The sequence below is a fragment of the Pseudoliparis swirei genome, chromosome 3, assembly GCF_029220125.1.
Source record: "Pseudoliparis swirei isolate HS2019 ecotype Mariana Trench chromosome 3, NWPU_hadal_v1, whole genome shotgun sequence".
Classification (NCBI taxonomy): Eukaryota; Metazoa; Chordata; class Actinopteri; order Perciformes; family Liparidae; genus Pseudoliparis; species Pseudoliparis swirei.
Genome location: NC_079390.1, coordinates 10,849,124 through 10,873,891, shown reverse-complemented (window position 1 = coordinate 10,873,891; position 24,768 = coordinate 10,849,124). Strand labels below are relative to the sequence as shown.

Below are 24,768 nucleotides of genomic sequence, written 5' to 3'. Positions count from 1 at the left end.
GGGACTCTTCATTGTAGGGCTACTATATTGGAATGTTTTCTATAATACATATGCTCTTCAATCTCTGTGTGTTATATTTTGTGTCATATTCACACACATAAAGTGCCGAGGAGAATCAGTCAAACGCAACCGATGCGCATGCTTTGATCTGGTAGCAAATAATAATATTCTCTGAGTCTAATAAATTATTTTGCCACCCTGATAAAAGTCTTCCATGTAATATGTTGAATCTTTTTAATTTTTTTCCCCTTACTCATTAGCTGTGCTTCACGTTGATCTATTATGACTTTTATTGCATACATATTCACACAAACATGCAAGAAACACACATTCACACGCATCCCTCACCTGCCGCGGGGAACTTCCACGTCCTCCTTTTTCCAGCGCAGAGTGGGAGGTGGGTCACCATGAACCTGACACCTGATCTCTACAGTCTCGTCAACTAGGACCACCTGGTTCACAGGCCGTTGCACAAACACTGGTCTTTCTGGATGTGGACAGTTAACATGGCATGAATGCTAAATATACTTTCGACAGAGCAATAAATACTGCATATGGTAGTGTTCAGTAAATACTTTTGATACATAAAGTCACGCTTTATTGCTTTTTGAGCCAGGCAAAGAGTATATACTACAATAACTACAATGCAATAACTACAGTGCAATAACTACAATAATAACTTAATATTTACACTATGTTGATCTGCACTTCACACATTTCATTTATTTACACTACACACATACACACACATACACACACTTTGCATTTTGCACACTGTCTATATTTAATATTTTTATATTTAATTTAATTTGTCATTAGTATTGTGTATTGTGTATGCATATATGTTGTGTATATACATATATATTTTATTTTATATTTTACTTTGTATACTTCTATATCTTTCATCCCTGTTTTTTATATTTTATATTTTATTTTTTATTCTTGTGTGTTTAGTTTATTGGTGCTGCTACTGTTACGACAAATTTCCCCTTGGGGATTAATAAAGTATATATCATCATATCATCATCATCATATGACAGAATCTCTTACCAAACACTGAGAGCTGAGCTTTTTCACTCTCTCTCTCCCCAACCATGTTGGCCGCCACACACACATATATCCCCACATCACTCTTCTTGGTATTTGAGATGGTTAGCTTTCCTCCACGAACCTGATCAAAAAGAAAAAGGCATGTAATTACAATGAACCAGTTCAAGTGCTTTCCATGGTAACGGCTCCAGGTAAATCTGAACAGGTGAATCGTTGAGCTTGTGATTCAGAGCACGAGGGTTTCGTAAAAGATGTTCCCTGATGAGTTACCCACCGTGATCCTGTCATCTTTGAGATCAAGGCGGACTTTATCTTTCCTCCAGAAGGTGGTGGGTTCAGGATGCCCGCGTGGAGCCTGACACTCCAGACTGGCAGTCTCCCCGACCGCCACCACCACATCCTGTGGGTTCTGCCTGAAGTCGTCCCGTAGCACTACAGGACAAGAAGGACCATGATTGGTTACCCCAACTGTAACAGTGGCTCATACAGTTGATTGCTTTAAAGTTTATTGCGATTACGTTGTGGGTAACAGAAAGTCGCTCTAAGACCGAGCTGTCTCGGGCTTGCTGACCTCTACCACCTTTTTCTAATATGAGAGTCAAAAGATAATTCAATCGAGTAGACTGCCTCTCGGGACCCTCTGCAATCTCTGTCTTTAATAATACAGCTGTCCCCCCGAGGATATGAGCACAGGCTCTTCTTTGATCTCAGTTGCTCAATGAAAGTGTGTAAAGCCAGGTGGGATTAACAGAACAATATGGGAAAGACATCTCAAAGAAGAGCAAGACACACTCAAGCAAAGTAAGACTTTAGAAGTAACCCTAAAAGGGAGGTATATAAGTCAACACTGCATTTCTACAGCCCTATCGCGGCTTCCTTATGCAAACCCCCTTACGTCCCACAATGGAAAAGGGTTGGATAGAACAACTGATACTGTTCATGAAAACGTTTTTATCACAAGTGCTTATTGTTTTTAGTAAACCCACAAGTGGTGGCAGCAATGGAATGCTGGGGAAGGCAGGTGGACAAATTGACCTGAAGCTTGGGCTAAAAGGAAACTTTAGGGAGTCCAAAATAAAAAAAGGTTGATCCTCTGGGAATGTGAATGAGCTCAGTCCATTAAAGTTAAAGTAGTAATTCGGAATTTGTGATATTGGGCTATATAAAATAAACTGAATTGAATTGAGTTACAGTATCAGTAGTGCATTATATAGCTATTGTCCTGATGATTGTGCAAGAAGGAAAGTCAGAGGGTCACCAAATCATTAAAATCCATCCTCTGGGTATCTGGAATAGCCTTCAAGAATTGTGCAACTTAATCTTAAAAATGCCATCAAATAATCAATATAATCTAAGTATCAAAGGATGCACTTTGGGCTCTAAAAGATCATATTTTCTAAGTTATTACTTTGATTTATAAAATATACCAGTTTGGCTGAACCATTTTTCTCTCTGAAACCTTGGATTAAAACAGCACTTTGGAGATGGGTCTGTACTAGCAGGAACATGGCCACCAGACCTTGGACATTTGAGGAGAGATTGACATGCCTCATGTACAAAGGCATTTTGACTGAATCAATTGAAGGTCTCATTTAGGTCCAGGGTAAATGGTTTTAGAATATCTCATTAACATCAGCAATTGTAACTGTTTCCTTTCAAAAATATACTCAAAGTCCAACATACTATTATGTAGAGTCGAGGAATAAATAGTAGCTAGAAAAGCATCAGCAATTCTAAAATAGAAAAAAGCCTGCATTTATGATAGCTACTTTAACAGTTGGTGAAATGTGCAAAAAATAGCTTTATTTTTTTCTTGAACCTACACACCTTTAGCTCATTATAATTCCATTAATGAGCACCTTCTTTTTCTGCATTATTCCACTGTTGGACAACCGATCCAATTTATCAAAAGCAGGGATGTCTGTACTTGAATTTGTGTGTTCAAAGGAGCGAGAACATCAAGAAGTATCAAGAATTGCCATACTTTGAACAGAGCTATGAGCTAGTATCTGCTGCTAAGTTAAAAGGTTACAGCGTCAATATATCTTATTCTGTCACAACTGTTATTCCAAATATCAATTCAAAAACGTCTGCTTTAAGTAGCTACAAGAATGAGTGGACTGAAAACCATCACTGGACTTACTGGTATGTTTAAAAATACAGATTGCGATTTGGATCCTGCAATGAGTTGCGTCGCTTTGAATTCATACCTTATGACATGTTGTTTTTGTGAAAAGCCTCACTGAAGGCCAATTTGGAATAGAAAAGTGCCCTGTGTGACAAGTTCTGACAACAGTTAAAATACACTGTGACCAATAAAAGAATATGGTGGCAATGGAGAAAGATATATTGTGTCAAAGAAAATCTTATGAATAAGTGTCATTTCGGATTTTAGATATATAAGAAGCGATTAATGAAAAAAAGTGAAACTAATTATAATACACACTTGCTGGATAACAGTTCAAATGTAGCCGATTTTTAAGTTTTGAGTACTTTATTTATGGACACCAACTATTTAAATGGTAGTTAACAAGCCAGTGGTGTGACTGGTTTCCCCTAAATATTGCAATCTAAATCATAAAAACATGGTGCATGCCGAAAAAAAATGATAGTTTATAAAACTCAAAGAGCAGCACAGCACAGAAACACTAGCTCGCTGTTCAGTTTGCTTTTCATCCTCATTACAGCCATAAGCTGTTCTGCTGATATACTGTAGCATGGATTCCAAGTCCCAGAGGACACCTCTAGTGGAAAAGAAAATCAGGAAGGAGCCAAAGGCCCTTCGGCCGAGCTGTCAATCACATCCGGTCTGTGCAGGAGTAAATGAGGCTCAGTAGCAGACAGTACCTTGGCACAGACATATGCACGATACGCTTAGTGACCCACTGCATGCATCTAGTCACACAACTACCTTCCTGTTCCTGTGCTGTCACATTAAAGCTGTTTCTGTATCAAAGCTTGTCTCAAGAGACTGTGAAACCCAGACACACAGAGGAGAAACTGGATAATTCAAGACAAGTAAAAACACAATTAAGCAAAAGTAAGGCAGAGAATGGACATTGTGTCATATATTACATTCTGCAGATCGTTTAACTGAACAAAAGAGTGTATGTAAAGCAACTGTTTATCTTAAAACATTATCCTAACAAAAGAGACACATACTAGTAAGTTATCTGCGGATGTACAAGTAACTTCAATTATATTTAATTTACAAGTCCTAACAATCTTAATTTATCCTGTACGTTTCACTTATTGTTTCAATTTCAGGGATATTTCCAATTTCACCCCAAGATTACAAAAATAGGGTTTTCATTTATTTTCTGATTGATGGTGTACAAAATAAATCATGTCAAATAAATTGGAAGTGACTAACGAATAGCTTACTGCGCATTTGAAAGGGTAGGGGGAGGGGTCTTAGTCCGAGTACATAAATACCATCGGTTCTGTGGCTGTGAGTTATTCAACCCTGACAGTCAGCTTTAACCCACTGCAGTGGCAGCTATCCCACACCCCGAACACTGCTGTGGATGTCCCCTTTCCTCCCCTGTTCCCACTGAGAGGCCTCTGCAGGTTTCTGCGAGTGTTGTTCGTCAAGGCATGCGACATGAACGGTGGATGTGGGGGGTGTTGTTGTTCTAATCTACTGGTCTGCACTGGAGTCCCAGTGGAGGCAGCCCCCGTGTGTAGTCTGTTGGTAGCCGGGTGGTAATTATTTAAAATGACGGGGCCACCACAACTGCTTAATGTTGTCTGATTGAGTACTGCTCAATTATTCAAACAAGCCATCCAGCGGGCTCACTGACCGTGTTTACATGCATTCGAATAACTGGCTTAGTCGGACTGAAATCGAATTATCCGTTTCATTTAAACACCTTTGTTCGATTATGTGAGGTCCGACTACGATCCGATTAACACCCCAGGATAACTCGATCCGATCCGGTTGATAATTCGACTATCGCGGCATGTAACGGTGAATTGGATTAGGAACTGGACTTTGCGTCTTTGCGCATGCTTGAGATCCCGCCGCCCTCCTCCCCCCTCCCTCCCATGTCGTGACCCGGAAGTCGAAAGAGACGATAAGTTGTCACTGCCGGGAGCCTGGCCGGCAGAAAACAAACAAACAACGCTATGGAGAACACAAGAGCCACCACACATTTCTGGACCGAAGAGCAGACAGAATTTATGCTTTATGTATTGAAGGAGTTGAACATACTAAAGTTCATGGTTCTTTCTCGATATGTTGATGTTGTTGTTGTTGGTTGTTGTTGGTAGTGGTGAAGAGGTCAAGCGGAAATGGCTGTATCACCACGAGTTGTAATGAAAACAGCGCCACCTATCGTATCGGATATGACATGCTTTCGGCCAATGATTCGAATTACTCACTGCCATGTATATTGGGATAATAGCAGATGACCCAAAAGATAGCATTGTCCGACTAAAGCAAGATTTGAATTATACCATCATGTAAACACACTGACTCACTCACCAGTTTCATTATCAAATCAGAAGGAGAATGATTTGTAAATGGGCTTCATTTCATGGCACAATGTTTGGTAAAATAATGTGACAGGGTGGAAGTATCTGAATACAAATAACTACAGAGAGACTCATTATGTGATATAAAAGACAAGGGGGGGGGGGGTTGTGTATTTGTCATACATGTTTAGATATTTCATCTTAGCATCCTGATTTCTTAAGACCCCCTTCAGCCAGCACTCTATAACCGATTTTCATTACACGCTTTCCACCATCAGATCCATGAAGATCCCCCCTTGGGATTTTGATGAATGTTGCTCGGAGCCAAAGCTCCCCACACAATTCAAATGTAGTATATCTAATTGATAATAAATACATGGAGCCCATTGCAGTACATTTACCAGACAACGCATTTATTATCTAGTCTGGTACTCTCAGTGTCTCGTCTATCCATTAAGCTTGCATACATTCACCTCCGTGTCTCTTTTCAAGGATGCAAGTCAGAGTTGCTGAGTGTTATGAACTCACACAGTCATAAAAGGAACAGTTACAATGCTTTGTTACGTGTTTGTTGTTTGCTGCCGTGGCCGAGGGGGCCAATGTTGGTCTGTGGCTCCACCACTTTGGCCCAGAGTGGAATAAAATACCGTGAAATTCGGTTCAGACGTTGGCGGTCATGACCTCTACCTCTCCCTCAGTCCCTGTCACCCACAATATCTTGTTTTAAGCAATCTCAGCTAGTGGCATGGCTCTGGGGGGGTCAGTGCCAGGATGTCGGTCAGTCCGCCTCTTTAGTCCAGACGGACTGTCTCTACAACTATTCAACTATTCCCCCAAGAGGGAAAATCCTTCAGACTTTGGTGATCCCCTGACTTTTCTTCTAGGTAGATTTTTGTGTTGTTGTTTTTTTTTAGCGACACGTCTTGACAATTACTGGATGGATGGGTTATTGTTATGACATTTCGTACACACATTCATATCCACCGGTTCTTCCTTAAACGCCGCCATCTGGCAAATTTAATTCGTCCAATACTTTGGTTTAGCATGTTAAATTGCAAAATTAAGATGTGTTAGTATTTGGCTCCAATAATTACTGTGCAGCCTTACAGGATGTAGACTTCAAGCCTTGTTTTGATTTAATTCATTTTAACTAGCAAGCAGCTCAAGTGTGACTGTTTGGAGTTCACCGTAGTTCATCAACAACCAGGTGTCTTACTATGCCGAACATAATTTAATCCTACAATGTGTTGTGTGGTGTATAATGGAGACGGCAGGCTCACAGGAACGGCAATTAAATCCATTGGTATTGTGTCAATGTATTGATATTGAAAGATGAACTGTAGAATGCAAAGTCTATACAATTTAAATAATAAAGTGCATTTTACCTATACAATGTAAAGGTGTGACTACAACAATCTTAAATGTAGTCAAACATAGTGAAATATTAGTAGCTATTAGTTGCATTTTCTAATATTTTTTTACCCAATTATTTAGCACTAATCGAGTCAGTTCTGACCATCAATTATTACATTTTCACTTCTTAATACAATCTGGTAAATAAACAAGGTGTGACAGATGATGATGGGTGACAAACTTACAATCCAATTAACTTGTGCAGCATTTTGTTTACTTTGATGCTATCTGCTTGTTTGCATGTGCATGCGTGTGTGTGTGTGTGTGTGTGTGTGTTCCTGTGCAAGCAGGCGTTGTCCAGCAAGGGAATATATAACCCCACCCAAAAGAACACTGTTGTTGGTGTTTTTGCCTCTGCAAGGCTACACCGCAGAGGCAGAAAGGAACAGAATTTAATATGAGGAAAGATGAAGACACTAACACCTTGCGAGTTGTTGCGTGTAACAGATGGCTTTTTTCCATTTGGGAATCACAGATGCAATAAAGAATTTATGTGCTGAATTTGGACAAAGCTCGCCACATAGCAGGTTTAAACAGCAATCAGGTGGTATTATTTTGTATATATTTTTTATTTGTATCTTTATATGCAATGTGCCTGAGTCTAATGTCATACATTGTGATGCTAAACCAATCATACAAATATATTAAAGTATTATACAGTTAGTGATCCAGTGTCCAAAATGTAAAACAACAGCTAAGTGAATTCTCATGACAGTGTTCAGCTAAATTGTGATTTGGAGTTTGCTGAAGATTCTTTTTGAACACGATAGCCTGTAGGGGTGTGTCATGTTCTCAACGGCAGTCAAGGATGTCCCATATCTGTCACATGCATAAAATGCACACTGACGCATACACACACAGCAACCCCTCACCCCCCAACACACACACACACACACACACAACATGCATAAACAAAACAAAAAAAACAGCTGCCCTGTCCTTATAACACACACTTTGCTGATATGACAACATATCATCGCTGATCAAGAGACATACGCAGAAAGCAAGACAGATATGCCGACACACAATCGGGGAGGGGAGGATGGATATAGAGTCAAGAGAGCCATTATACGTTGGGGATTCTTTAAATAAATAAACAACTTAACGTGTCTGTGGCCTAAAAAAGTCATCAGCAATCAGTCAGGACAGCGGAAAGCGGAGAGTGGACAACATACAGCGGACAGCGGGGAGATGGGGAGCGTTTACACGATGTCTCCCGAGGCTACGAGTCCGGCACAGATGTGCATTACCTATTATAATCCCGTATTACGTTCAGCTGGACACAACATGATTAAAGCAAGACCCATTTTTACATAAATAATATAGGCCTAGTAACCAGCATATCGACCACATTTATGTCGTAGCATCTCTTCAGGGTATGATGTCGAGACAATATGCTTATTTGAGAAAAACACAAAGGGCTCAAAAGGCAAATCAAGATTTGGTAGGAATGCTATGTTATAATAACTTTTTCGATGTAGGACATAATTTCTAAGTATAATTGCTAATCCTGCTTAAAAGTGTAAATATAGGTACAATTTCTTCTTATTTTATTCAAACATATTTGCAAGCGGTTGGTACGGCATATGGATCAAATATGAGTTAATTTCTTTGAGCGTTCACTCCAAGGCAGTGTGAGGAGTTCCATGGTAACCGTAGTCAGCGGTGTCCAAAATTATAAACAGGCAGCTAGAAAATATAGCGCCGCTTGACTTTGCTTTTTTGGCATCATTAGTGTCGAGTCCAATGAGCGTCAATTTGTAGTTTAGAAATAGATGCACAGTGAAAAGTGGGCATGCCTCTGGCTAAATTTAGCAATTTAGTTTCTATAAAACCACACTGTTTCCTTTAGAATTGTTCTCTTTATTTATTGTCTTAAACATGGATATAGCTTATATTTTCTCCTTCTTATCCAAATGTATACCACATTTGGGAACATTTTACACGTATCTTCATTTCAAACTCTTTCCATGAGATACGTATATTTACGGGCAATTACACCGTTGCGTAGACTAAAACCTATTTCTTATGCATTATTTGGCTTTTGAGTAAGGAGTCAGTCAAACACCACAAAGGGTTAAGAAAAAACGCCCTCCCATAGTCATGTTTAATTAACCTCCATTCTCCTGTCATGTAATGTAAATTGAAGTTGTGGATGGTATAGGAGGAGGGTCCATCCCCCCTCCTTCCACCTCCACCATCTCCATTCCCTCATCTCTCACTTTCCATGCATGCCTCTAGTTACAGAAACAGCATTCCCTGAGACCACATTTCCGCATCTATAATTAATTACTCCTTTCTTTGTGCATTTCTTCACTAGAACACATTCCTCTATCTCTCAGACTAACCTTTGTAAATCCGCCTGGTCCCACTACTATCTCACATCTACTTAGAACTGTGAATAGGGATGCACATTGTTGTATAATGGCATTATGCATACATTTGTACATGACCTTAGTTCATCATTTTGTATTTAATGATGCTTCCTCATTAGTTCTAATGTACTGTTCTTCTATCTGCTTGAGTATTTAAAGGAACCTTTCCCAACCGGATTGGGCTGGGAGGCACATCTGACCCGTGTTCATATACCATGACAATGCTCTGGCTCTCACTGGATGAATATAAGAATAAAAAGTGGGAAAAATGGATGCAAGCTAAATAAAATAAAAGAGGATGACATTATTTCTCATCAAAGACCATGGATATCATAGACCCTAACAGCAATATTGCGGAGTGGTCCAACTTGAGCTGGGAAATGAGTCAGGGATCAGAATCGATCCTTTTATCCGCCTTGTTTCACTAAAGCAGCGGTCACCCAGAGAGAAGGAGCTTTCTTACATGCACTTGTTTTCTCTTACTGAAATTATGCACGCTGCTGTGTTTCAGAGTCATCATCGTCATCATCGCGATGGAATAAACTGGGTAAAAAGAAAAGCAAAAAAGCAAAAAGGCATTCTCGCTCAGACCTTTAAAGGTTGAATAAGGCTCAATCAATTTTTTTCCTCCGCCTTTCCTGTAAATCTCTATGGGCCATATCATATTTCCCCACTGCCTTGGCTTTTGTGGGATCTAATGGAAGAAAGTGATGTTGAGAAAGCAAAACAATCTGTGCGTCTGCACCATCCTGCATGATCAAACACATATTTCAAGATTCAAGATTCAAGATTCAAGATGTTTTATTTGTCACATACACACACAGGGTGTGCAGTGAAATGAAAGTGGCAATGCTCAGCAGGAATGTGCAAGGGCAACAAGTACACACTATTTACAAATAAAAAACAACACAATATTTACAGTAAGTGTGTGTGTGTGTGTGTGTGTGTGTGTGTGTGTGTGTGCCTAAGAGGGGCAGTTGTGTGGGTCTATGTTGTGTGGGTCTATGTGGGGGTCATATCATGATGGCCACGAGAGATAGTGGTACTAAGCTTTGTTTACCACAGCATTCTGGTTATATCTCTCTTTGCATGCAGTACATACACAGATGGACCACAATATGTGCATGTTTGGATAGCGTCGATATGTGTGAATGCATTTGAATAAATGCTTGGAGCTACGAAGCAGTGCGCTTCACCCCCACTACTCCTGACATTCGGCACAAAAGAAAACTAATTAATATGGTAATGGATGCTACCACATCAACTGATACTATATGGTATGTTTTGTTTGCACTGATTTGACCTTTGATCTCTAAATGAGAAAATGGACTGACATGTTCACATATGAGTGTAGTACACAAAGTCCATAATGTTCTGGAGGTGAGGGCATTCATAGATGCAATATACATAATCCCAGTGCCATCTACCATGTTACCCGCAGGACCAAGAGTCTGGTATTGGGAAGAATCTTAATTAAATCGATATTACTTGATTTTTTAAAAAAGACACTGATGTCAATATTTGAGAGTATAAAATACTGGTTAATGATATTATTTAGAATCCTAAAAATACCTTATATTTTACAGTTTAAAAATGTACTTCTCTCTGTTGTACAAACCACGAGAAGACAGCAAACAAAAGAGTTTGCATTTCTGCTCTGCAATTTCTCGTTACTTATTGGCTGGCCTAAACCTGCGAGCCGAGGATCGGTTATCCATGATGCTGATGAATCGGTGGGGTCCGAGTCACACATTCAAAAGGCACAAGTCGCCTTCCAGCAGGCAGGAAGTGGTCCAGGTATACGTCTCAGTAGCCATAAGCTTCTCCCATTTCCACCCACAGCTCCCATCACCAGCTCCACTGAGCGGTTTAGAAGATTATTCACCCCAAATCTCTGTTAATCAAGTCTATGCACACCCCCTGGTAAACCCAAGGCCACCCAGCACACATTCTGTACGTACACATGGAGCAGCTGCTGCTGACCTGCTGCTCTCCAGCACCGTCCCAGGATCTCTCTCTACCTCTTCCATCACATAAAGTGTCGACGCAGATTAAAATGCACTATCTATCAGAAGGCAGCCTGTGGTGCCACTTCACAAAATGGCATACATTTTTTATATATAGCATTTCCATAGACAGATAGGTATGGAAATCCATCCAATCTTCCAGTGATGGCACATCACGGGGTGATCAGTCTCTGCTGAGAGCACATGTATTTCCCCGTGTGAACAAAGACATGCATATTCATGCACTTGGCGGTGAAGGTAAGCACTGGCACACACAAAGGGAAGTGTGTGTGCAAACACAATCACACACGACATATCGCTCCCTCTGTCACACACACATCGGAGATAAAACTGCTCAATCCTCTACCATCGTAATGCTGCATAAATTCACATTTTAAGTCAGTTTTACTCGCAGCCCTTACACCCTTTTTATTTTAGAGTCATTTTTTTAAACAAGGAGGGGGCTACTTCCAACTCTGTTTATCCATGTACCCGAGTATTAGTCTTCACCTCGAGAGTAATCTACCCATCTCCATCACACTACATCTCTCAATCCATCTCTACCTAAAGATGGAAATATTGACAATGGAAATCAGAGGAAATCTAAAACCGACGTCCAAGTAAAATAAGAGCAGGAGTTCAAATATATCAGTTCATTATTTGAGAAGAGCGTGCGGTGCAGTGGTTGACAAAATAACTGTAAATACTGACATGGCTAATCTCAGCACAGCTGTTAGTATTAGGTCCTTTAATCTTGGTCCAGATCGGTGATGTGCTCACACTGACTTGGGGACAGATGAGCAATAGCCACCAGGCTGCCAAGTGGGCTGAAGGCAGCAGACTGGCCCAACGCTCACTTTTAGACGTGATAAGCTGTGAATCTGTGGGTCCTGGAGAGCAGCTCTTTGATGCATTATACTGCTGCAATCTCACACCAAAAGTCAGGAAGCCCAGAAATAAAGAAAAATAGGGGTGTTTGACAAAAGCACTGTGCACTATATAAACAGAGGAGACAATTTCATTCATTAAAATATAAAAAATCCAACAGGCAATAATTTAGTAGAATTACAGATCAGACATAGGCATTTTTTTAATTTGCAAAAATAAAACGTCTAATTATGTTACTAATAGTTTTACTACTAGTAGTCACACTGTTCTTATTATTAGAAATTCTGCAAATATTCAAATTGTTCTTACATTTTCTTATAAAAGTCGTATAAGTGATCTAATGCTACGATTGATCATCTGCCTTTCTTTGTCTCTTTCTTTGTCTCTTTTTATTTGGTCACTTTACTTTAGAACAGACAGAAACAGTGCACAGCATCTCAAGCAATACACACATTTCGTGTGTATCAATACAGTTTGCTCAAATGTTCTCTATATAAAGAGGACTCTGGCTCATTTGATTTTCTAACCCCATGCTTTATTTAATTTTATCAGGATTAAATCATATTTGTTGATGCTTTCATAACCTGTCAATCAGAGTTCTAACCGACATGCTATCCCTCATCACAGACTGCTTCCCTTGATGAAACAATAAAGGGATGGTTATGGAGGCAATGTAATAACCCTCTAAATCATTGTGCAAATGACTGCTGTGAGAGGCTGACTCTGCAGTATGAAGTGCTGCACTTCTCTTGTGCTGACACACTGGAGCCAGTCTGCCCTGACTTTACTGTCTGATCTGCATGCGACGCCATGTGCCAAGCCCATTCCCAGTCTGTGGTCAGGTGAACGAGAGAGAAAACATCTGCTCAGCGTATCAGAGAGAAGAAAGGTCAGAAGGGTAAGACATGTGAGAAATGAGTGACAGATGCAAGCACATACATGGATGCCAACACATATTCTCTAGGTACAGGGCATTAGGACACTGACAATCTCGTTTTAATCTTCTGGATAAGAAAAATCAACACTCCCACAACATACAAACAAACAGTGCAAACAAAGTGTACTCATTTTGGCTTCCACAGCCTCATTCAACTATTGAAATTCAAAGATTAGTCTTTATTAAAAATCATGGTGTCAAAAACTGGAAAATAAAAATGTATTCCTGCCAACTAATATTGCCCTTTATTTACCTTGAGTATATTTATTATACAAGTAATTCAGCAGTTCTGGAATTCTGCCATTCAATAAACTTACTCGGTGTAGGCAGGCAAACAGAATGTCTCAATAATTCAGACCAAATGGCTTTTCAAAAAACAGTTCTGAAACCGTCAAAAGAAATTACCGTGTTGTTTTCCTTTCCCTGCTAATGTATATCATCTATTTAAGCACCAAGGCAGTTTTGAATGTATACTAATAGAGATTACAACGTGAGGATGTTTTCTACTCATTATAAGTGTCCTTCTAAGATGGTCGGTGGTGTTTTTCAGTGTCAAGTACAAACACCAAAAAGCTCTAAGATGTGAAAAGAGGAAAATATGGAGGAATTAATAAGGGGTCAATCAATAAAAGTTGGCTTTTCGTAGTTAATAAAGCTGTATTCCGCCAGTGCTCCCTCCACTACAAAGACTGCACTTATGATTGTTAAGTTGCTCCAATTACTGGCTGGCAGGGGCGTTTGAGAAAAGCACCATTAACCTCGGCATCCATAGAAACAGAAAACAGCCGGGTGTTTTCTCTCAGGGAATGTAATTGACGAGACACTAGAACAACACAGCCACTGGAGCATCAAGTCCCACGGCAAATTATTGCTTGGCTTAGAGTCTACAGCAGCGTTTTTATGATATTTGGTGCCTTACTGTAGCACACTGAGAATCAGCGACGTCAAATAAATACGCTAGTCAATTAAAAACATATACTTCAATGAAAAAAAAAAGGAATCTTAAACTGTGCTTCATTTTACTGTACGAGTATTAATTAACATTTGTGAGTTGAAGGCTAACATGTAAAAAAAAAAAAGACGTGCATTTCAGTATTTCCCTGGTCTGGCAGCAGTCATGTGCGTAAACACAGATGCATTTAAAGTGGTTTTAGCAGACAGCCTAATCCACACAGCAGCAGAGTTCAGACTGACACACTGAGTCTTATGCCCCCACGTGTCATGAATGTTTTATCCACAGGGTGAGCCATGTGAAAAGAATACTTTGCATAAAGACTTATGGGGGCAGCACAAACACTTACATCAAACAGCGAGAAGGTCCTGAGCGTGCATGTTCCCCCTGTATCAGTGCACTGTAGGTTTCACTACAGGGTGCTTTGGGTTTCTCCCAGTCCAAAGTCATGCAGGTTGAATTGTAAACCAAGAATCGCCAGAAGGTGTGAATGTGCTTGTCAGTCCATGTGTGTCCCCTCTGACGACCTGTCCACAGGGAACTCTGCCTCTCACCCAATGTCTGCTGGGTTAGACTCCACCCTCTTTTACCTATCAAGTGAAACACCTATACTCCCCCAGTATTGGCAAACAATTTTGACAGGAAAACACTTTTCAAGAGAGGACACATCCTATTCCTTCAGATGATATTTGGCAACGTTATAAAATGTCTCAGCGTCTATTGGATAGACTGTCATGAAATGTGGTGGAGACAGTCATGCCCTCACTATTCTTCTCACACCAGCATCAGGTCAAAGTATTAGTTTGTAGAACACCTTAAAGTATGACCAACTATCAGCCTCACGTGTACCTATTCTTGGTTTGTGCTTTTTACCAAATCTTAGTATGCAAACTAGCTTAACTAACATGGTGAATATTCTCATTGTGATGGTAGCGTTTATCCTGAAGCACCGCTGAACCCAAAATACAGCTTCATAGAGTACATGATGTGTTTAAAATATACATATTTTTTCAGTTTCTACTCATGTAAATTGAATGCAACTGGTACTGGAATGCAGCTTCAACTGTTGACATTTCGACTACACACCAATAATAGTTTGCTATTATTGACAGCTGGTTGTCAGGATAGAAATAAAAAAGAACGCAGCAGGATGGTCAGAGCTGCGGCCAGGTTTTATGTGTTGACATCAGTATCAACAGACTTAACGCAAGTCTCACTGAGATGAGTCTTTGCAGTAAACAATCCGTGGAATAGTAAGAAGCATTAAGAGGGTCTTTTGTCACTATCTCTGTTGCATTGCTGTTAGACAGAAAGTGAGGATTGCCCCATGATGAGCATCAGCAAGAGACAGACGGAAGGAAAACTGCAGGTTAATGTGGGGAGTAAGCCAAAATGAAGTTCCCAAACAAGAGAGTGTGACACACTGTATGGCCCCAACACCGAAACAAACAACAATCAATCTTTGGATGAGCACGGCAAGGGGTTCAATATCTGTTCTACTCCTATTCTTCTTCTATATCAGTGACAGTGTATGAATTGTCCTTTTTGTGACATTATGGACATTTTATCGGGGAAATTCAGGCGCAAACTATTCATTGGTATGCTGCGGCGCTGCAAGATGGATTCCTGGAGAGCTTAAAAGTCTCCAATATCTGGAATCGTGGCTTTTCCCTCATTGGCTTAATGGACTGATTCCTATGGGAGCCTTCGCTCCTGTGTCACTCTGCTGCACCACTTCAGGCTCAACAAATGCTAAAATATTACAGTATAAAGGTGAGTGGACTCCACATACCCTTCAAAAGTTTCAAAGGGCTCTGATTTATATGTGAGAGAATCTTCTTTCAGAGCATGCTTAAGAGCTTGCGGAATCTCATCCACCTCGTCAGCCATTTGGTGTAGGTATTAACCCCCCCCCTCCCCATCATAATCTCTATGCTAGCAGATATGGGAAAAAACATAATCAGCTCAGATAACTAGACTATCACAGAGGTGTAGGCTGCAATATCCATAATTTTTACGTTATATATTTTAATATATATATATATATGTAACATTGTCGTCATGCTATGGAGGCCGTCAGACGTATTGCCGAGCAAACAGGATTTCTTTGTTTCTTTATCATTTAATTGATCAGCAGAACCATCTCTAATAATGAATTTTTTCAGAGCACATTCCTAAATTATGGAGCGCAGCATGTAGTAGCAACTTCATAAGTTGATGCTTGAGGTTTTTATCACTATGAAACATGCATCATTGTGTTAGCTTCAAGTTTCTATCTGCAATAGGAGTATTACAATTAGAGTAATATTTTATAAAAATCAACACATACCTTTTTAAGCAAATACAGCTGAGTAAATTCTGCCCTCTACTGTTTTTACTCTTACTTCTTTGTTTGAAGAGTGTGTATGAATTAGTAATAAGATTAGCGATCCCCTTGCTACTAAATAGGTTAGAGGGAAGAATACATAATGATGTACTGAATGTACTGTATTGAGAGAAGATGGGGGATATGAGAGACAGCTATGAAGATGGAAAAAATAGTATCTCAGAGAGCAAGATTTTGAGTGGGATACAATGTAGAGAGAGAGAGTGTTTATTCTGGATGGGTATCTGTATAGTTTCATCCTTGGTGGGTGTGCTGTTGAGCACTGCATGGCTGAGTTGAGCTGCAGTGCAACTCGCTGCGGTTCGCTCTCCAAACCCTCGCCCACAGAGAGTTCCCCAACTGTCACATGCCACTGAACCACAGTAAACAACAAACACACACACGCGCACGCACGGACACACAGCAGCGCCATTTTCATTAACTGAACCACTGGCACACTCAGCCCAGCTGGTCCCTGAGTCGACACTGGAACTGCACATCTGGTGTCATTGCTCTGTTAGAGGGAGGCCATCTGGTTGGATGGAGGAGGGGGGAGACAGGAACAGAGACGGGAAGTCAAAAGAGATCGGGGAGACAGCGAGAACAGGACTCTCAACGATACTGCGACATCCAACGCTTTCACAGAAAGAAAAAAAATTGATGTTTGTCGGATGTATACTGTATACTCTGCGTGCATTAGTCCTCTTCCGAGTAAGAGGATTACATGTCAAAGTCAGGTTTGCACTCTGAGCCTCTGGAGCTAATGGCAATGCACAGATAGCATGTTTAATGGCTCTCAGCAAAACACAAATCTTCTCAACATGAATAATGCTTCCTCCGTATTGTGTTCTTTGGCTTCCCCGGGGACTTAATATTACATAATACATAGAAACATTAATAATGGTTAGGTGTTTCAATGTGACGTTGCTGTACATTTTAACTACTTCCCTGTTCTCCGTGCTGTAATGTATTATGTTATTCAGTGTTGCAAAGCCCACCTATCTGTTTGTATTACAAGACCGGCAGCTGAAGGAATGTGCGTATAGAATCCGTGCGACGCTCCAATTAACTGCGTTTGTGCTTCACTGGAAACGATACATGCAGAGCTGTGCAGCGGCTGATTGTGCATGGTGTTACTACAGCGTCGCAGAGATGCTCCGTGTGCTGCAAGCGTGAAGCCAGCGTGTCGACGCAAGAACACGTCATGAAAAAACCCCTCTTCTCTGTCTATTGCTGCACTGTGGCACAAGCACAAAAGGATAAGAGAGGGCCTTGCATTGGTCTGTTACATGTCTGCCTATGTACATGTACAGAGGCAGGGGAACTACCTCTGCTCTCCTGATTACATTATTAATGAGTCATTATCTTCTCGTGTTCATTTTTACTGACCACAGTTTGACCCTGACACTGGCAGAGGCATTTGACTCACCTTCAGGTCTCACATTTCTGTCGTTGTGAGGCAAAAGGTGAGAAACCCTTAATAAATGCACCAGCAGCAGCAATGTGTACGTACACACATGCCTGCTAACACACACACACACACACAAAGTGCCTCCTGCTGCCAGTGGCCGACTAAATCGTGCTCTTATTAAACCTTGATCGGAATTCGAGCTTGGGCATTATCCACTTACAGTTATTAATGCTGCAGCTCTCTTGGGAGGGCGGAGCAGGCAGTGAGGGAGGGACGTGCAGTGCACATACAGATGCTGGCATAACATCTCTATGACGAGAGGTTGGATTGTTTGCATTACATACATGAAGCAGGTTTGCATTGTTTCAATAACATAACATAACAAAAATGTTGCTCCCGTAAAGTAGAGAATGCGCATACACTATGAAAAAAAAGATAATAAAAGCCCCGGGTAAATTGTAATCCTTTAACAGACACATTATCATCAAACCAATCAGGAAAGTGGCGAGTTGATACGATAACCCTGCACTAGATGCTCGATGAGACATAACAAAATTGCTCCTAAAATCCTAGCCTCAAGGGAGACAAAGAAGTGGAGATTCTCATTTAACTTTTCCAGTATCCTTAAACCTCAGCCGCTGTTAATTAGAATTGCAACGACATTCCTTCTTCTGACAAAGTTAATTAAAAGTGTGCACACTTCACCAGTGCTCAAAACTCATAAGACTAAGAGAATGGAAAAGGAAGGGAACATGAATGGAGAGTTCATGGTGTATGCACATTAATGGCAGACAGAAAGGCAAGACGACGTTGTTAGTTCTGTGAAAAAAATTATGAAATTAAATAATGATTATGAAGTATTCAACATTCATGTATGTTGCCATGGTAAGGGAATTATATGAATTATTCCAGGTGTATGAGCTAAGAAGAGTGTGCACAAAACACTCGCTTCATTATTCAGATAATAAAATGGACCTACACAGGTGGATTACAAACTCACATTTACTCTGCTTGTTGCAGCCACTCCTTCTTTTCAGTAAATAGGTTATTGGTGCATTTGCTCATTTGCAGTAAAATGAAACTGTTGATGGGACAGAAGAGTGGGAGCAGTTGGGTAGTTGGCTTGCATGCTTTCACTTTGCATGTGAGCAGATAGCAATGCATCAGGTGCAGGCTCACCGGGCTTTCAAAGGGAATGGGAGATGACCCGTTGATTGGTTTGATTCACATTGTGCCCGAAACACACCGATGATTTATATCTCTTATTTGGGGCTAGATTATGCGCAGTTAACCTGTAAAAGTGAAGCTGGACACGCTCCTAATGCACTTGCTTTATGAACTAGGCTAGACTATGCGCGATAGTTTGTTTAAATAGGGAGCTCTTTATTTTGATAATTGATTAATATAAAAGAAAAACTTCTGAATTTTCAAAAAAAGACACAATTTGAAGACGTCAATTACTTTAATTAAAACATATATAGTGCTGGACATTTTTCACAATCATTGTACATTTTAGAGACCAAAAGAATTGAAAATACGAAAATAATCATAAGTTGCATATACTTCCCATTCCAAAGTCACTTTGTGGACTGCAATTGGAAACTCCTGCATTGCCTATCAGAGGAGATTTAAAGAAACACACTTAGAATATCGTTAGATATATGTTTGGCTATTTTCTTGAAATGAGTTTCTTTTCTTTGTTGTTCTGATTTGTGGCTTTAATTAAAGTTCCTCTAAACTGCATTGCAGTTTATGAGGGAATCTGTTTATAATGGAGCACAAAGGCTGACTGGAAACTAATTTAAATTGTTGCCACCTACACAGATGCCTTTTAATTAGATAGGACTGATAATGGTGTTGTGTTTGTTGTTGTTTGGGAAAAAACACATTTCACGAATGTACTGTAATCTTCACAAGGGCCATTAGCATTGACCTAATCACAATCACAATCACAAGATGGCTGGGTTTTGATAGAAATTACTGAGAAGCTCCTCCTTGCCACTGAAAGGAGGCAAAATGAATACTCATCTATGCTTACGTGCTGCTACTTCAGTCAGTGTATGTAAGAGGTGCTGAACGTCGCACAACAGTGACTTTTGTGAGCTAAAACATGTGATTTGCACCTGTAGTTTGCAAGAAAATGTCCTTCCCTCCAGTGGCAAGAAACTTTAGGATTTGTGCTTCACTTTGTAGCTCTTTCTAATCCTTAAAAGTGCTTCCAAGAGACAGAGCACCTGTACCCACATCCGCCAAGCCGCATACATTTTCCGCCGAGGGACGGTATGATACCAGCAAGGTCTTACTGCCTGGACAACACAGTGGTACAATGGAAGTGGTAGATGTTGAATGTGGGCCAGTCCAGCTAGACCGGGGGAGGGGAATGCATGCTGGGAAAGGGAAGCGACAACTGTGGCAGGATCTGGCTTTGATGAGGAGGCATGAGAGGAAGGGAGGCTCAGTCTTTGAGGAAAGCAGGTGTGTGAGGAGGTGATAAGAATGCTATGGCAGGCATTACACACAAACACACACACACACACACAAATATGTGTGTGCTTGCAAACAAATAATAATACTCCTACAAATACAACTTGCAGAAACCATTCATTAAACTTCAACACCAAATCTAAATGGCATCCCTTCAAATAACTGAGCTTGCACTGGTGCAGTTCCAAACTCGCATCATAAAAAAACAGAATTATGGCAGAAGAAAAGAAAAGGCAGGGTGGGATGAAGGGGATGAGAAAGAGAAAAGTGGGAAAGAGGTTTATAGCTGATATTTTTATAAACACTTACTTTCAGGACGAGAGAATGTGTGTTCGGTGGTGCCTACTTTACAGTAAGTGCTTGCGCACATACACCACACAAATACACATTAATGTGTGAGAGTTAAAGCGTCCCTGGGGAGGTCTTTGTAGCTATGTGTGGTATGGAACAGAGAAAAGTAATTTATGGATAAGGTTTTTTTTTTTGGCTGCCGTTTTTCAGAATCCATTAAGATTAATTAAGTGTTGCTAAATGCGTTGCTATAGAGTTCAGAACTCAGACGCATTCTAATCATTAGCTCACAGTTTATTCAGCCAGCTTAACATTTGCTAATAGCTCGAGACCAGAGTGTTCTAATGGCTGGAGATCCGTGAGCACTGACATGGTGGACGGTGAGTTACTGATTGACAGTGTCCGTTGTATATATTCACGGTGAGTGAATATACTGTATATCCCAACCCCACACACAGCGATATAGTATGCACCTGTCTATGGTTGCTAATCAAAGGCAGCGAGAGTGTAATTGAGAGAGAAAAAAAAGCAATTAGATAGTCTGTCATCAAATATTTGATTTGTTTGGCAGGAAGAATGCATTATACAGTGAAGGGTACACAGCCAAGCACGTTCAGCCTACTTCATACCCACTGTTGTTTCAGAGAGACCTTCCACAAGCAATTAGCTCCAATCAGGGATTAATTGAGCTGACACAGAAGGAGAAGGGTGGGTTTGGAACTGTTCTGCTTAAGCATTCGCCCAAAGTCCAATTAAAACATAATTTCATTGATTGCCGGTCTGTTCACTATAACTGTGTGTGTGTTTGTTAGCAAACGTGTGTTTAAATGTTTGTGTTTTTGTGTTTCACGTGTGCATGTATGCCTTAAATCTCTACCATCGTTCCATGGAAGCTGAAAAAGCTCAACAATAAATCTAAATATCTATATAAATATATTTTCTGGACATTGAGTTGAGATTGTCAACGGCCTTCTCCAAGGTCAAGAATTTGAATATTGTCCTTTTTGCAGTGAAAACAGTAGTGTGTTCACTGTTTGATGTATATTTATGGAAGGTGTGACAAACTGTTGGGCCAACCCAACTGATCTCCAACATTTGCAAAACAATTATGAAAAAACAATATAATTGATTGGAATCAAGCAATCCTAAGATACACAGGCATCTGAGTTTCATTAGGCAAGGCATTCCTTAAAGAATACTGATGGCAAAGACCTCAGCACCTCTGATCTATACACCTGACAGCAGAATGTACCGGAGAGCTGTGCCTGACAATATGAGACTGCTAAGCTGTTCAAAGAAAAACCCTTAAAACATTTAATAAAGGTCAGACACTTAACCACACGATGAGCAATGACATATATTATCTTAATATTGCACTCTTCTGCATGGAAGTTAATGAATTCAAAGACGCCCACTCATAATTTAAACAAAATTTGTAAAGCGCTAACAATTATTTTAATTATTTTGTATATTCCCTTTGACTGAGCCTGGACAAGATTATAAATTAATAAAGAACATAACTACATATTTACAAACCTTTTTTCTTTTTGTGGCTCTCAACTAAGTAATAAAATAAGCGAATATTGTAAATACTTAACGAAAACATGAATTAATTCCATAAAATATGCAAAACAGACAAGATAAATGTCCATATTTGATGGTGAAACACTTCCTTTGTGGGTGACTGCACAGGAATGGATTTGTGTTATCTGTTCCGAGCTGGGAGAGCAAGCACTCTCACACAAACTTGTACTCTGAATTGCAAATTATATGAAATTAATACAGCCTGTATCACTTAAGCCATCTTTTTATCCTGGACATGCTGAGCTTTTCATATTAATCATGTCAATTCATCAGTGGGCTAAAATTATTGTATGTTAATGTTGATAGTGGGGATCGGCGAGTGATGATCATCTGTTACGTCATCTTTGTATGAAACCGGAGAGTGGGCCAAGTGAAGGATGTGGGCTGCATTAAGGAGTAAACAAAGGGACTTTCAATTGGTACTTTCAGTTTCTTGACAGAAAATTCTGAATTGAGTAGAGAGGGTGAACATTACATTACATGGATATAGATTTTTCCCCACTTATCAAATTACATCATCAGTATCGGGATCTTTGATGGATTGTGATTGAGATCTATTTTTTGTTTTTTTACATTAACAAATGGTGAAAGAAAGAATAGCCTGTCTGCTGTGACTAAACTCATGTTTCCCTACATCAGCACCCTGTATTGCAACACAAAAACGTATATGTATCATTATCATCATTGACTCTAGTTGATTTCTGGACAAATAATGATGGAATCCTGGTGGAAAGAACAACCCTGCAATTTTAAGTGCTACAATAAGGTTGAGAATATAATGTAATTTGGGCTGGCAGAGGTTTTACCAATTGCACAAAATATACTATATATGTGGACATGTTTCCCCATTTACAACTGACACAATATGAAAGCCTATACATCCAATACCATTTCCTCACAGATAGAACAGAGATATTTAAGATTTGATTTGCGATTCAAAAGATGAAAATCAACCTTCATCTTCAGCCTATCTATTTTCCTCCCGTCCTTTTTCTTTAGGAGCAAGCAGTTTACGAAGCATATCACTTAAATCCAATTACACAAACAGTGCTTTTTTGGCTTCGCAAATGACATAAATAGAGTTATTTTGGTAATCTTCACATCCATTTTCCACTAAATAAGTGGCACACCTTAAAATACAGATTAATTATGTTAAAACTAAAAGCTCCCCCAAAACTGTGTGCCTGTGTTCCTTCCATGTCATAGATGTGCAAAACAGCATCTACACATGAATGGTAAATTACATTTTTTTCTTTAAAAAAAGCAGCAGCACGTAAACTTCTGACTCTAATATTAGTTAAAACTACGAAAATAACCTTTCATTCTTTATTGATTCGGCCGATCCCTGTGGACAATAGGGGTAGTGTTAGTGCTAGTGCGCAGCAGGGTCTGAGAGTTCTGGTCCTCCAGTGCCTCCCTTTCCGCCCACAGGACTAGCACTTGGTCCTGGGCCTGCAGCAGCATGGTGTCGGCTCCAATCGGGCACCGGGGGACCGGCCACAAAGCTCTCCTCCCGAAGGTGGTCTGACAGCGGGTTCATGGCGACAACCTCTTGCGTGTTGTTGTAAATCGTTTTATCAAGGAAATGGGCCTTGATGACAGACTTTAAGGCGAGACACCAGCAACAACATCATTGCATTTTCGTGCACTGATCAATTTTGCAATTTTGGACTATTTGTCCTCCAAACATTTTCGTCTTTCAGACTAGTGGGGAGAAAACTGTTGTCCTTAATTCACCAAAAGTTAGCATTAGATAATGTTTCATTTGCACATTCAAGCATAAAGTTTAAGAAGTTCTTTATGTAACTGCTAAAAGTGCATGGTGATTAGTTACCTTTTTTCTCGAGCAAAATATATATACTTTTTACAATACACATTTTTAAAGGTCGTTTTCTCAAAATCCGGTTGTTCTCATACTCTGAGTTGCAAAATTCCATTTCAGTAGCACACCAAACTTTGCAATCTATATTCTGAAGGTTTTATCATTTATAGTTGGAGCATTTTATTCCTAAAAACATGGCCAAAAGGGATTTTTCAAGGCTGTTGACAGTTTAGTTATACAAAGAGATACCCAAAATGTTGGACTCTAAATTCTAAGCAAAATGAAACAATAATTTTGAACCTGACTTTATCCAATGTTTAGATTTCTTTTCTGTAAATGTATGCAAATCAGCATACATTTGCATTGTTAAACATAAAGACTTGTAATACAACATAGTCTCCTTCCTATCAGTAATAGACTGGGAAGCTTTCATAATGATATATATTAGTTAAAATTGTACGTGTTATACATACACACAGATATGTTCATCTTTACGATCAATCACGTATTGATTCACACAATTCGAACAAAACAATTTGACTCACATTAAGGTTGTGTATTGAGTGAGACACAATGTTACATGTCAACCAAAAAAGTAGCCCTCCAGACCCAAACATATTTAGATTAGTAACACCATCCATTATCAGGATTAATTGGAAAAATGTGTCAGGAAATATTGCTGCAAAGAGCTACTGCAATTATTTGCATTGTTGG

At 39.8% G+C, this 24,768-nt stretch overlaps 1 protein-coding gene across 1 annotated transcript in view; it reads right to left on the bottom strand.

The window, feature by feature from the left end:
- LOC130191700 (roundabout homolog 2-like) overlaps positions 1–24,768 on the bottom strand; it is a 71,535-nt gene that overhangs the window by 27,266 nt on the left and 19,501 nt on the right. The window contains exons 3-5 of the mRNA XM_056411363.1: positions 1,325–1,482; positions 1,051–1,171; positions 349–487 (exon numbers count right to left, since the gene is read on the bottom strand). Of these exons, the coding sequence (XP_056267338.1) occupies positions 349–487; positions 1,051–1,171; positions 1,325–1,482 (418 nt within the window). The remainder of the gene's footprint in view (positions 1–348; positions 488–1,050; positions 1,172–1,324; positions 1,483–24,768) is intronic.